The 14,555-nt window shown below is 33.0% G+C and overlaps 1 protein-coding gene across 7 annotated transcripts in view; it reads right to left on the bottom strand.

The window, feature by feature from the left end:
• The window catches only part of CEP290 (centrosomal protein 290), a 91,797-nt gene that overhangs the window by 68,237 nt on the left and 9,005 nt on the right, over positions 1-14,555 (bottom strand). For 5 of the 7 annotated variants that reach the window (XR_002079106.2, XR_008419658.1, XR_008419660.1 and 2 more), the window contains exons 7-17: positions 13,763-13,816; positions 13,153-13,173; positions 12,872-13,024; positions 12,273-12,455; positions 11,503-11,592; positions 8,647-8,769; positions 7,460-7,583; positions 3,446-3,618; positions 2,600-2,762; positions 1,046-1,146; positions 887-974 (exon numbers count right to left, since the gene is read on the bottom strand). Coding sequence is in view for 1 of the 7 variants with exons in the window: in XM_019446374.2 (XP_019301919.2) it covers positions 887-974; positions 1,046-1,146; positions 2,600-2,762; positions 3,446-3,618; positions 7,460-7,583; positions 8,647-8,769; positions 11,503-11,592; positions 12,273-12,455; positions 12,872-13,024; positions 13,153-13,173; positions 13,763-13,816 (1,273 nt within the window). In the remaining 6 variants the exon portion in view is untranslated. Of the gene's footprint in view, positions 1-886; positions 975-1,045; positions 1,147-2,599; positions 2,763-3,445; positions 3,619-7,459; positions 7,584-8,646; positions 8,770-11,502; positions 11,593-12,272; positions 12,456-12,871; positions 13,025-13,152; positions 13,174-13,762; positions 13,817-14,555 lie in introns of those variants that run through there. The other 2 variants (XR_008419659.1, XR_008419662.1) reach the window with 2 other exon arrangements.

The following is a 14,555-nucleotide window of genomic DNA, read 5'->3' as shown; positions in this document are numbered from 1 at the left end:
GACCCTTAACCAACTCCGCCACCCAGGCACCCCACAGCTCACTTTTAATATTAATAATATGAGAAACTAATATGACTTTTAGCTTCTCTATCATTCTTTACCTATTCTATATTAAAGTGTTTGTTAATAACTACTAAAATAGTTTAATGACATATAAAATAGCTAAGAACCATGAATGAGTAAGCTAGTTAATATGTTAATAAATTATGGAGTTTTTCCTTTTAGAAATTTTTTGATATAGAGACCATGATGCTAAAAAAATTGAAACAAACCAAAACCAAACCAAACCAACCAATGAAAAAACCCTCTGTTATTCAGACACTTGTGGACTTGGGTGAAGTTAAAAAAAAATTCCTTCTCTATGGTCTGAAAAAAAGGCAATGCAATGGCTATTAGAAAACTAAACCAATTATTCTCCTGATACCAAGTAAGATAAAAAAGTTAATTTTTATTCAATAAAACATTACTTAAAAAGAATAATCTGCAAAAAGTTTTCACTGCATTGCTCTTAAGGAAAGGAAAAAATATTAACAGCCACATATATTAATGTAGAAATTACTAAATTCTATCATTATTGATCACAATGTATTGGAATTGCCTAGAAATTAACAGACCAACTGTGAAGTTTTCAAAAGTTGATGATTCTAAAGTTTTCTTTTCACTTATTTTTGTTTATTTATTTTTCTGTTTTTACCTGTTTCAGATTTAGGATAGAAACCAATGATACTCAAATACTTCTCATCAGGCCATTATTTCATTTATTAAACTTGTAGAAGACCCATGTTAATATTTCTAAAATACAGAAGATTTCAGCTCCTGACAATTCACTTTCCAATGATTCTTTTAAAGATTTGGAATATATCTGCAAATATAGATTTGGATATACCTGAAGTTGCAGCTCTTTTTCCTCTTTCTTGAGCCATTTGGCGAATTTTTTTTTTCAGATCAAGTCGTTCTTCCTCTAGACTTTCAATCTACAAAGTACAAATTATTAGTATTTCTTTTTAGTTCAACCAGAAAATAACTAACTGACCATCACACTTGCCTCTTTCAAAAGAATCTGGTTTTCAGCTCTGTACTGCTGTTGCTTTAAGCTTTTGCTATTTCTAAATTCAGTTAAATCAATCATTGTCTTCGGTTCAAGGCCTAAAATAGAAAGCAATACAATTAAAACCTTATCAACAATCAAATGAACTATAAAAACTTCATATAGCAATTGATTATCATCAAGCAAATGATTATCACTTATTTAGCCAGTATCACTAGAGAATGGGGTACTTTTTGTGCAAGAATTTCCAGATATTTGAACTATAACCTTACAAGTCAATATTTTATCACAATTATTAATGGAAATCCTGACAATATATTTCAGGATCAGTCTTCTTCTCCACGTTAGGTTATTATGAAAGTCCTAGAATGTGTTAATTCAGAACAAAAGCTTTGGAATAAAACAGAGTTGCACTCAATTCTCACTGTCAATTATTAACTAAGTTGTAGGAATAATACTGTATTTATTTTTTCGGCTTGTTGTCAAGGGTATAAAAAATTAACCCATATAACATACTTAGTCCAATGCCTGGCACACAGTAGTCATTATTAATATCAATATAAATTACATTATCATTACTAGTCTGATGTCCCCAGCGTGCCTAACTTTCTATTACTGAGTAGACATGAAGATCATCTCAAGCAGTATAAACCAAGATTTGGAGGCTTTCAAATACAGACAATCTGGTGTTTGTGACAGCTGTCCAATTGGCTCAGTCATCTTTAGCGACCTCTAGTTTAAAGTTGGCTGTGATCTGAAGCTGATCAGAAGGCTAACCTGGGGTACTGGCATGATTCTGGGTCGTACTTACATACATTTTACAAATAAATCATCTTTATAAATATTTACTTTTCCTTCCTCTAGAGAATAGTTTTCGCAGATGATCATTTTAACTCTAAGAAAGCATTAACTGGGATTTACCAAGTATAATGAAATCAATATTTCGGTTTTTATTTTCATTTCAAAGTAGCAATTTAGATTGCACTGTCATAATTTAACATTCAAATGAAAAATACTCATTAATGAACTATTTACTGAAATCAATAAACTTCCAAGCCAAATTTACCAATTACTTCTTAGAATCAATAGTAACCTTAAAATACTAGACCAAAGTAAAAATTAAGCAGCATAAATATAAAAGTACTTAACCAGTACTTCTAAATGTCCTCATGAATTTACCTGAACAAGAGCACTTTGCAAACTAACATGGGTCATACAGATGGGGGGTGGTTAACTTCTAACGTGTGGTATTAACTTAGTAGACTTTCAGTTTTTAAACAAGCAATTATTAATGAAGAGATCCAGAATGAATAAAACCCTGCTCCAGGTCTGACCACCCACCATCCCAACCCCATTTAATCCTCAACCCCACTTCAATCAGAGCAGCTCCACTTTTGTATTAAATATTTTTAGAGGATTGATTTGGGAAAAGAAAAAAAAAAAAAAAAACACTCACCTATTTTAAAGTAATACTGAATAAACAAGAAGGAAAACAAAAAAATGACTTGACAATTAGGGTTGATCAAACTATGGACTTAAAAGATGACTCACCCACACGCTCCCTAAGTGCCTCATTTTCATCGAGGAAATCATTGATCTTCAACTCAAGTTTATTGATTTCCTTCGTCAATACTTCAATCTCTCGATCTCTTATTTTAATCTGGTTTTTACAATTCTTTATTTCAATAACAGCATCTTCTAAACCATATATTCCCTGAAAAATATCCAATCTAATTTAAGTATAACATGGTTTATTTGAATAAATTATCAAATTCATGAATTTATTTTCTTATTAAGTCTAAGCGGAAGTACACATATATGTAAGATTTGTGTCATTAAATGCTTTTTATTGTTCTTTCAAAAACCAAATCCAGCAATAATGATGGAAAATGGAACAGCTGAAACTTCCCAGTATAGCATCCTAATAACAAAGTGACTCAGAAAATGACATATAAAACACATAACAAAATGTAGGAAAGGAATAATAAATCAGTGATACTATTAGAATACGTAAGCCATTAGATGCCTGTTTTAGTGATAATTAGATTTAAAAATACCAAAAGTACAGAGTAAGCACTGTGTGTCGGCACAGTAGGCAGCAAAACTGTCCCTGAAATAACTTTTATCAAATAAACCAATGGTGTCACATCTAGACAAGAAAACTAAACTTGCTGCCTCACCAAAGTTGCTTATCAGGGCAAAATGTTTTGATCAAATGATGAGAAAACAGTTCTCTTGCTGAAAAGTAAATGCTACTCAAAAGTTTGAGTAAGAGAACCTTGAACACAAAGCACTTCTGAAGGCTTTTAAAGGAACACAGTATACAGCATAGAACAGTCTCACTGTAAGTGGCAAGAATATTGTAAGCTCCTTGATGGACAAGATAAAAATACATACCGATTCATAATCTTTTAATCGCTTTAGAGTCTCAACTAGTTCTTTATCCTTTTCCCTAGCATCAGCCTCAGCCAGTTCAGCTGTTCTCTCAGCCTCTTTAGTTTTCTCTTCTAACATTTGAACCTTTGACTGAATTTTCATATAATGAGTCTGTTGGGAAAGAGTTGAAGCACCTACAGGGGGAAAAAAAAATTCATGAATTAATAGAATTGAATTGACTACTTCTTCCTTTAAATCCTTGATTCCAATACGGGAAGCAGGAAAAGTGTTGTGTCACTAAAGAAAATCCCTTTAATATTAATTTATAATTTTATATCTTTAAAATAAAATTTGTTTTTATTTTCATGATAAAACAAGTTAAAAAGTTCAATAAAATCTTAGCTGAAAGGTTATGGATCGTAAAAGACTGTAAAACACTGTTTTCAAAGAATGATCACTGTGGCAAAAACCATGAGCTATCTGTTCCTACTGTTGAACCTTTGTCCACTGCCTTAGAGCTTTGCAATTTTAGTTAGACACACAGCCATTTGAAATACAGACTAAATTTCCCCTTATACCCCAACAGCTAGATGTGGTTGTGTGACTAACGGGATACAAGTAAACAAGCCATATGTGTATTTTAGGAACTGTTTTTAAAGGAGACAACTGAATGCCTCTTTCTTCCTTCCTGCTATCTGGAATATGGTATTAAGTCTGGAACTCAAACACTCAGAACATGAAATGGATACTACACGTTAAGATAGGCAGAACAACAAGTAACACGGCACCTGATACCCAATATTTGAACAGGTATCATACCAACCCCAAACTAGTTGCTTCAACTTTGTTTACATCATGGAAGAATATATTTCTGTCCTGTTTAAAACACTATTACATTTGATTTTTTTCTGCCACTTGCAGCTAAACTTCATAGCTACAAAATCTCCACCTAGATTTCCTTACCAAACTGTTGCTTGAGGTTGCTTGAGGTAAATATCGTATTCCTATGATCAACACAAATCATTCTTATCCATGAGCACCCACTGATTTGGAGCACATACTTAAAAGTAGGTGGTAATGGATTCGTGTGGGAGATCACGTATGTTTATAAGAAACGAGCCCTCCTCTCTGGAGTAAAAAGCCTAGATGGAGAATGTAACAGAGCCTGACTCCTCCCAGTATCTATTCTTCCTTCTTCCACATGGCTCTCCACAACATATTTACCTGACTAACCTTCAGTGTGTGTCATATGCCTCCTGCCCTGCCTCCTCTACCTTGCAGTTTGGGATATGGATAGGAGGGGAAAGGTCCATCTTGGATGAAACAGATGAGGGCAATACCCTGGACTGCCTAATTCTACATCATTACACAAGGAGAAAAATAAACTTCTGTCTTGATTTTGCTACCATTTACCAAATCTCTATTTCTAATAACTAAACCTAATGCTGGCCAATGAAAACCTCGGTCAATTTACAAATTCACTTCAGGTATACAGTATACATTAGTAGACACACCTTCTGTGACTTTAGGGGTCATATGACTGTGGACTGACTGAAATGTCATTAGATAAGACCTGTTTCTTATTTGATAGCAGAGATCAACTGCCTCTTTTTCTCCTGGTGGCTGGAATATGCAAAACCCATGGTATCAATCACCCTTTTAAAGCAGTTTAAACTACTGTCAAAGTATAATTCTGATAAATACATAATACACACACACATAGAAATAAGTGTAACAAATGGGCTTTGTTGTTGGCTCAACAATCATATTACATTTCCCTAGTCTGTTCACTCTTCCAGATAGCCATTATATACCTTCTCTTTTCTTCTCTCCTCAAACTGCTAACACATCTTCCCCAATCCTAACTTGCTTGAGAAAAGAGAAGCAATCAATACAGATCCACCTGTTCCCACCATCAGGTCATCTACACAGTTACCTGCTTCTGTATCTACACACTCCACCTTCCTTCCTGTTATTATGGATGAGTTCTCTGTGATCCTAAGGCCAACTACCCCCACTGGAACGCTAGCTCCCATCCCAATGCCTTCACAAGGATATTGCTCCAGAAGTTCTCTCTCTGTCCTGCTTCATCAATGCATCAATTTTTTTTTCTTTAGTGGATCTTTCCTTTAACCTAGAAGCATGATTGTTTCTTCCATTTTAAGAAGAAAAAACACTTTTCCTCATGCAAGTTACTACTCCATTTTTCTCCTTCCCTTCATACAAAGTCTTCAAAAGAGTTTCCATACTGTTTTATTTCATCTCTACCTACTTTCTCTTAAACCAAAAATGACCACTGTTAAATCCACTAGTCAATTTTCAGTGCTCATGACTTATCCGCAGCATTGGATATAGCTCTAAACACGGTTGCTTACTCTCTTCCTTGCTGACTTTCCTCATGTGGTTTTCAGGACTCCACACATTCCTGATTTTCCCCTATCTCTAAGCCTCCTTCGGTTGCTCCCTTTCATCTCCCTAGCCTCTAAGTAAAAGCATCCTCGGGCTCAATCTTTGTTATTTTTCTTAACATTTGTTCCTTTGATGATTTCAGCCAGCTTCCTGACTCCAACTACCATTTTTACACATATGGTTCCCAAATTTATATGTTGAACCTGAGACTGTTGTCCTCCATCTCGACTTCTATAAATACAAGTGCCTATTTAATACTTTCAGTCGGATGTCTGATAAGCATCTCAAACTTAACATGTCCTATTTAACTAAGTACCTGATCATTTCTGAACCTGCTGGAAACCCAGCCCTAAACAGGTTTGCCTACTTCTGTCCTTAACACCCCTATGGTCTATTGCAGATACAGCATGGATCAAATTATATCATTCCCATCTTCAGAAACTTTCTTTGGTGCTTCTTCTCACTTAAAATAAAAGCCAAAGTCCTTATAGTGAACTGTAAGTCCCCATATGACATGGTCCCTGGTTACCTCTGATTTCATCACCTATTACCCCACTTGCCCACTGGTCCAGCCACAAAGGCTTCTTTGTTGTTCTTCAACATGCTAGGTACACTCCTGCTTCAGTGCCTTTACACTCATTCCCATTGTTTAGGGATATCTGCCTGGATTACTACCTCACTTGGTGTGTTTGTTCAAGTATCTCCTCAATGAGGCTTTTGCCTCACTTTCTAAATTACAACATACAGGGGCACCTGGGTGGATCAGTGTGTTGAGCCTCCAACTCCCAGGGTCATGAGATCGAGCCCCATGTAGTTCTTCACACTGAGACCTCTCCCTCTGTCCCTCTCCCCCACTCACACACTCTCTCTCCCAAAAAAAAAACCAAAAAACAAAAACAAAAAAACAAAAAAAACATGTAAAAAAAATTACAACCACAACTCCAACCACCACCACCACCACCATTATTTCACTTACACACATACACACTCCCTAGCTATTTCCCTTTGTGTTTTATTTTTTTATCTTCAGCAACTATGTTAAATCCGTCATGAATTTATCATGAATAGTTTGCATTAATGTGCCCTGGTATAACTATGGCATGTAGTGCTGTGGCAACAGAAGACCATTGATGTTGCATGTGCTTCTACTTAGATGTATTAGGCAAAGCAGTATGACCCAGGGTAGGGAGAATAAGATGAGACATTAAATTGGGTAAGGTTAATTCAAATGTTGATGAGTCAAAGAACTTCTGAAAACTATCTACAATGCTGCTACATGCATCACAATTTTATTCTCTTCTATTCTTTGTTAATTATAAAAAAGGGGATAAATAAGTATAATTAATTATATCACCATTTTTCATTTCTTCATGTAACTAATCTGGTAATAAATGTTAATGTAATTTTCATCAGGGAAAAATTACTGAAAATATCTCCATCACTTAAAAATTTAAACACTAGCAATATATGTAAAGTAGTAATAACATACTGTATAATTTTTTGAAATTATGATAAAATTCAAAAAGAAAAATCAATAATACATATAATGACAAGACATAATAAAAATACTTGTAAAATTGGATGGTACATAAAATAACTTTATATACTTATTCAACATTGAATTACCTTTGTTTCTTTGAAGCTCATTTTTCAAATCTTCAATAATGAAAGTATTTTTTTCCATTTCTTTTGTATATTGTTCCACTTGCTCAGTGAGCATCTTAATTTGACTATCTCGTTCTTGTATACCCTATAAAATATTTTTCAATAATGAATGTTATTTCTTCATGAATGTTAACCTACATTTTAAAAGTAAGGAAAAAAGTAGGTCTTGTGTTTTTTTCAACAAGACTATAGAATATATTTTTTATGGATCAAAATTATGTCTTCTACTACCTTGTAGACCCTCAACTGCACTACGCAGTGTTAGGTACACTGCTGTCACTCTAACACAGATGGATATAATGGCTAACATCCCGGCAAAGGGAGTTCCAGAACTTTCTAACATTAATGGCTTCATAGGACTTTCAGGCTACCATTCCTCATGACCCATCCATTACCATCTTTCACCTTACAGTGCTTCATTCAAAATACTGTCCCTTGCAATTGTTCTTATCCTCCAAATACTACCCAAATTTCCCTCTTTTGGATTATGACCACAGAGCCCAGATGATGAAAGTATAACTGCTACATGAATATATTTGTACCAAAATAAAAATCTTTTTATTTTTTATTTTATGTATTTTAAAATGTTTATTTATTTTGAGAGAGAAGAGACAGAGAGAGAAAGAGAGATAACACAAGTGGGGGAGGGGCAGAGAGAGAGGGAGACAGTGCCAAGCAGGATCTGCACAGTAAGTGCAGAGCCGGACATGGGCTTGATCCCATGAACCGTGAGATCACGACCTGAGCCGAAATCAAGAGTCAGATGCTCAACCAACCGAGCCACCCAGCTGTCCCAAAAGTAAAATATGTAGCACAAATTACAACCGCACTTTTAGCTTTTTTCACATTATACAGGACATTTCAGCACTAACATACGATATGATAAATGTTAACAGAGTATGAAGCTATTTTTAAGTTTATAAAAGTTTTTAAGTTTCTTATTAAATAATTCTCAATCAAAACAATATGGGTATTATCTGCATCAACACAGAAAAATACACAAAATAATTCTATTCCTAACTCTAAACTTAATTCTAATTGTTTCTTGGGACTGGACTTTAAAAGACTTTATTATATACCCAATAGTGCAAGCCACTAAGTTAGACACGTTGACTACTTTAATAAACCAAATTGTGAAAAGGTTTTACCTGTTGTAGAGCCATCACACTACTTTTATCAGCATCAAGCTGGGCATTTTTCAATTTCTCTCTCAGGTTATGTAACATTTGCTGATATTCAATAATTTCATCATCTTTAGAAGACAAAATTAACTAGATATAAACAACATAGGATCTGTTACATAAGAGGAAAATTGACAAATCATTTTTCACTTATGATAAATACTCTTAATATATACCATTAGCATATTTCAAGAAAATACAGGAAATAAAATTCACTTTGAAGTAACAAAGTATCAGCAACTATTTGCGTATCATTGTTCCTTTTGTGTGTATAATCTTAAGTTCAAGTAAGAAATGATTCAAAAATATACATTAAGTTGCTGTTTTAACATTTTAAAAAATTTTTGTTGCTTTAGAAATTCAATCTTTCAACAATCAAAAGCTTCCAAAACCTATCCATGTTATAAATACCTTCATACAACTACAAAAAAGTTTTGCACGATTAATCTTTATGGAGAAAACTTTAAAATGCCACCAAGAGGCATAAAATATTTTGAATTAAGGATGTCTTGTGTTCTTTGCTAGAAGAACCAAATACCAAAATCAACTTATAAATTAGCTTATAAATTTATCACATATCCAATAAAATAAGATTTCTTCTTTTTCTTTTCTTTTCTTTCTTTATTTTTTTTTTTTTTTAAAGCGAGAGAGAAAGAGATAGAGGGCAGGGAAGGGGGAGAGGGAGAGAGAGAATCCCAAGCAGGTCCCATGCCCAGCCCAGAACCCAACACAGGGCTTGATCTCAGGACTGTGAGATCATGACCTGGGCCGAAATCAAAAGTTGGACACTTAACCAACTGAACCAACCTGACGTCTCTAAAATGTGATTTTTAAGAACTATTTCTAAAATTTATATTAAAAAAAATAAGTTCATAGGAAAGCATGTAAAAGCTGAAAAATGAACAGCTTTTACAAATATTTATACATAACAATAACTAAAAGATACATGGTTAGAAAACATATCAATCAATATAAAGGAGAGAGTCCAAAAATAAATTCAAATTCAACAGAAGTTTCGTATATATTAAAAATAAAACTATTTCAGTAGGGGAAAGATAAAATGTTCAATATATAATGTTTGGATGACTGAGTAGGTCTACTGCATCCATACCTCATTCTTCATGCCAAAATTAATTATACATGCTTCAAAGACTTAAATGTAAAAGATGAAATTAGGAGCCACTAGAAGAAAGTACGAGAAAACAATTTTATACTCAGAACCCTTTCTAATTATGATAAAAAGGCACAAAAAAAAATAAACTATATAATATAAAAAGAAATACTTCATGGCAAAAAATACCATAAAGCCTAAAGACAAGTGTCAAACTGGAGGTATATATTTGGATATGTATCACAACTTGTAGCAATTTAACCTGCATATTTGCAAAATAACAAATACATAAAGAATTAATTATAACACTGTTTCTTTTTTTTTAATTTATTTATCTTGAGGGAGGGAGAGACACACACACAACATGAATGGGGGAGGGGCAGAGAGAGAAGGAGAGAAAGAATCCCAAGCAGGCTCCTCACTGTCAGTGCAGAGCCTGATGTGGGGCTGGAACTCATGAAACCGTGAGATCATGACCTGAGCTGAAACCAACAGTTGGATTTAACCAACAAAGCCACCCTTGCACCCCTGAAACATTGCTTCTAATATCAAAAACCAGAATCTTGCTAAGTGTCACACAATAGGGAATCAATTAAATAAATAACTTATCTATAAAGAAAAATTACAAAGCAATTAAAAAGAATAAACCAGTACTCTATTTATCATTCTTAAAAGGCATTAAGTGAAAACAAAGTAAACTGCAGTAGAATACTATACTACCATCTCTCCCTCCCAAATTAAAATAATGTAAAAACTTTTTATCCAGGAATGAAAAAACAGAATCAAAGGCCAAATTTGGCCTGCTGCCTGTTTTTATAAAGATTTATTAGGAAACAACCTTGCTCATTCATCTATCTATCTATTGTCTGTGGCTGGTTTCATGTTATAATAGCAGAGTTTAGTTATACCAGAGACCAGATGGTCTAAAATATTTATTCTCTGGACTTTTACAGAAAGTTTACTAATCTCCAATTGACTCTTTGGGCCTCATTTCCACTCCTACTGCTTGCGTTTAAAATATAGGTTATCTGAGCTTCCCAGATAACCAATTCCAAATAGCCAACAAGATTTATATGAACTGTTAAAAAACAATAACTATGGAAATGACAGCTTTTAAAATTAGAATTACTCATTCAGAATAGCTTCAGACTTTTTTCAAAATATATAGTCATCATAACCCTTAGCTTCTGATATGGTAAGGCCAGGGGATCTGGTTGGGGTTGGAGATTGGGGAGGAGCCTGAAAGGTGTTCTTTGGAAAAAAACTCAGATGATTCTAAAAGATCCCTTTCCTTTCTCCCATTTCCACTGAAAATCAATAGTTTGATTTGATGTGAGAATTAAAAAAACTAAAATTAAACCTGGAACTATAATACATATGCAGAGTAACTATGAGTTATGTTGAAAATTTTTTAATTTTACTTAGAATTATCTATTTTAGAGGACAAATATGTTATGATTTAGACTTAGACTTCTATCAAAAAGTTCAGCTTAAAGTTTAACTCGCTGATGTGGAAGAACTAATTTACTAACAAATAAGCTAGAGGATTCCACAAGAGAGAGCACTTAGTGCTCCTGTAACTAGGACATTTGATGTACTTTAAATATTGCCTAATAAAAATGTCATTAACTACCAAAGGCCTTTAAAGAAAACTAAGAAATTGAAATCAAAAATACAAATGCAAAACCCATTATGTCAACTGAAAAAAACACCTTCCATTCTTCTACTTTTGCATTGACAGCAGCCATGACTGGATCATCTTCTTCATTTTTTGCTTTCAGAAGGTCTGTAAGCTCCTGCACCTAAAAGGCAACAATTATTTCAAGAATTGTTGCAAAATAGCACAATATATACATATTCGTTATATATGCATATTTATACATACATTACATATATACATTATACATCCTCATACGTGTATACACATATACATTACCAATGCACATTCATTATTGGAGCAGTTCTGTAGTTAGAGGCAATATTTAATGGTTTCTGTCTCATTACAAAGGTATAATTATTTGTCATTACTAGAGAACTATATGTTTCAGCATTATTCTATGTTTTACACTAGTTTAATCCATGTAAAAAATGAGCAATGTATTGCTTTTCTAGGATATTTATATTTATTTTAAGGTGTAAAATTTAACTTCATGGCCCACAGGGCTTCTAAGAATCTTTAGCAGAAAATCCCCACATTTATTAGCTTCCCGGATTGCTGTCTACACATTCATTCAGGTATCAACTATATATCCTAAATGGCAAGAATAATGAGGTATACATAAAGGATACCTTGTGTCCCATTAGAGAAACACATATGGACAAATAGATCAGCATGGCAACATATTACAGTATAAGAGAATACATTACAGCATAAGACAAAAATACACATCCTAGAAAGTTAAAGTACTTTTCAGCTTCACACAAATAGTAATGATACAACATGAAGTCTGCACAAATGAGTTAATCTAACAGCAATTCTTACTTGAAGCCGATAATGATCATTTTCCTTTTTTAATTGGTCCATTATATTATCTGTCTGATGTACAATAGCTTTCATCCTGTTATACTCATCAGTCATCTTTTCCATCTCCTGTACAGACTCTTCTAGATTTTTTCTCATTTCTTGATTCTGAACTTCAATTTTTTCATTAGCTTCTGTTAAAGTCTAATAAAGTTAAAAACGTAATAGTTAAGAAACTGAAATTTAAACTAAATTAAAGTTAAACAGAGTCTTAACTATCTGCTGGAGAGCAGAGAATTCTTTCCACTTGATCTACTAGATCCAGAGAATTCTTTCTACTAGGTCTGTAATACCAATTGTTTTTGACCAATTAAATTAAATATAAAGCAAATTCCACCTAAAAAAGTTTAGTTCTTTTTAAGCAATGCCCAAAATAGGCATATAAAATGAATGAATTTGCAACATTTGTAACTTCAAAGATGTAATTTATTTCACGTTTACAAATGCATAGTTGAAGATTTCTACTAAAGGATTTAAATGTAGGACCAAACACTAGATTTACATTATAACAAGATTAAAATTTTACAAGAATCATTGCCTTGAAATGACTTCTATTTTACCTGAATTTCATCCAGATATTGGACAAGTTCATAGTTTTTTTTAGACAACTGTGATCGGTAGTCACTGTCTTCTCCTCTTCTTGACAAAAGTGTTTCTTTTTGAGAATCTATTTGTTTCTGATAGTCAACAATATCCTGACGAAGTTGCTCATTCTGGAAGAAGACCAAATACAGTATTTTCTATTAAGAAACTATCCAGAGAACAAAAATTTCATCCTCTAAATAGGGATCTCAAAACAGATCTTGAAATTCCCAAGGTATCACCACCCTTAAAGTCTCACCTTTTTCTTTAGACGTTTGTTCTCCAGAAAAGAACAGGAAAAATGTAATTAGAAACAAGAAAGGAAATATATAATTAAAAAACAAGCATTAGAAATTAAAACCAAAATGAGAAATTATAGGAGAATGAGATATTATTTTGGATGATCAAAGAAAGCAAGAATACTCATAATCAAACAAAACAAAGAATATTTTGATTATGTTAAAAAGATAAGAACTCCTATAAGGGTAAACAATGCACAAATATTATTTGGCTCTTTTGAGCCAAATAATAAAGAACTTTTAAGATTTCATGAAAAAACAAAACATTTAAAAGAACAGTAGGTAAAAGAAGAGCGATAAGACAGAAATCCAGTTGTACAGTCAGTTAGCAAACAAAGAATGGCTTATAAAACAAAGCAAAATTTACCCACGTAAAGTAAGAGATGAATACAGTACTTGATGGCTTCAACTCTCATTTTCTATTTCCCTGAGACAAATTCATATCATAAAATCAGCCAGCTTGAAAACATTATTAGAAGAATCCAGTTCTAGTTAGAGTATAAATTTACGAAAACTTTTTTAACAAGTATCTTTGTTGAACTGCCACAACTACTAAAATTTTTTACCAACCTCTCTTCTTAATTTGCTGTTTTCATTCTCTGCCTCCTCATTTCGAAGAGCCAACTAAAATAGCAAAAAAAAAAAAAAAAAAAAAAAAAAAAAAAAAAAGAAGATTAATAATAATAAAATTCAGCAGTGATTCAATATAAAACCAGGCTTTCAGCCGATCAATTTAAATTTGAAATCCTCTCTAATGAAGTAGAGAATGATTAACTGTTAAGGATTTCACGTTGATCCAAGACATGAACAATAATCCAAAATTTGTGAAATCTAAGGATTGGGAAAAGTAAAACAGGTTAAGTTTAAAAGCTTCAATAATCAAACTAAAACCAAAACTCTAACCAAAGTTTTGTATACAGATTATCCACCCCCACTCCTGCCAAAATCTAATAAACAGTAATTTTCTGTCCAAAATCTTTAGCATTTTGCAGTTCTTCTATGTCAGGTCTAGAATATTCTGTGTTCTGTTGAGCATTAAATTACTTAGAAATATAAGGCAGTACAACATAATGGTTAAAAAGAAGCAATCTGAAATCAGACTGGCCCAAGTTTATATTCTTCGTCCACCAATTTCTAGTACAATATGAACAAATCATTTACCATCTCTTAAATTCAATTCTTCCGTTTCATATGTTGATGTAAAAATTAAGTACATTGTATATAAAGTCATCAGCACAATGCTCAGTGCATGAAATAACAAAAAAAATTATGGAGTGTTCCTTCTCCTTATATAGATGATTTCAGTTATGACTCTTTTTGTTTCCCAAAACAAATATTATAACCATTATCATAGATTTTTTTC

Source organism: Panthera pardus, unplaced genomic scaffold (assembly GCF_024362965.1).
Source record: "Panthera pardus isolate Hobbes unplaced genomic scaffold, ASM2436296v1 HiC_scaffold_6, whole genome shotgun sequence".
Classification (NCBI taxonomy): Eukaryota; Metazoa; Chordata; class Mammalia; order Carnivora; family Felidae; genus Panthera; species Panthera pardus.
This window is presented reverse-complemented; position numbering and strand designations above follow the sequence as displayed.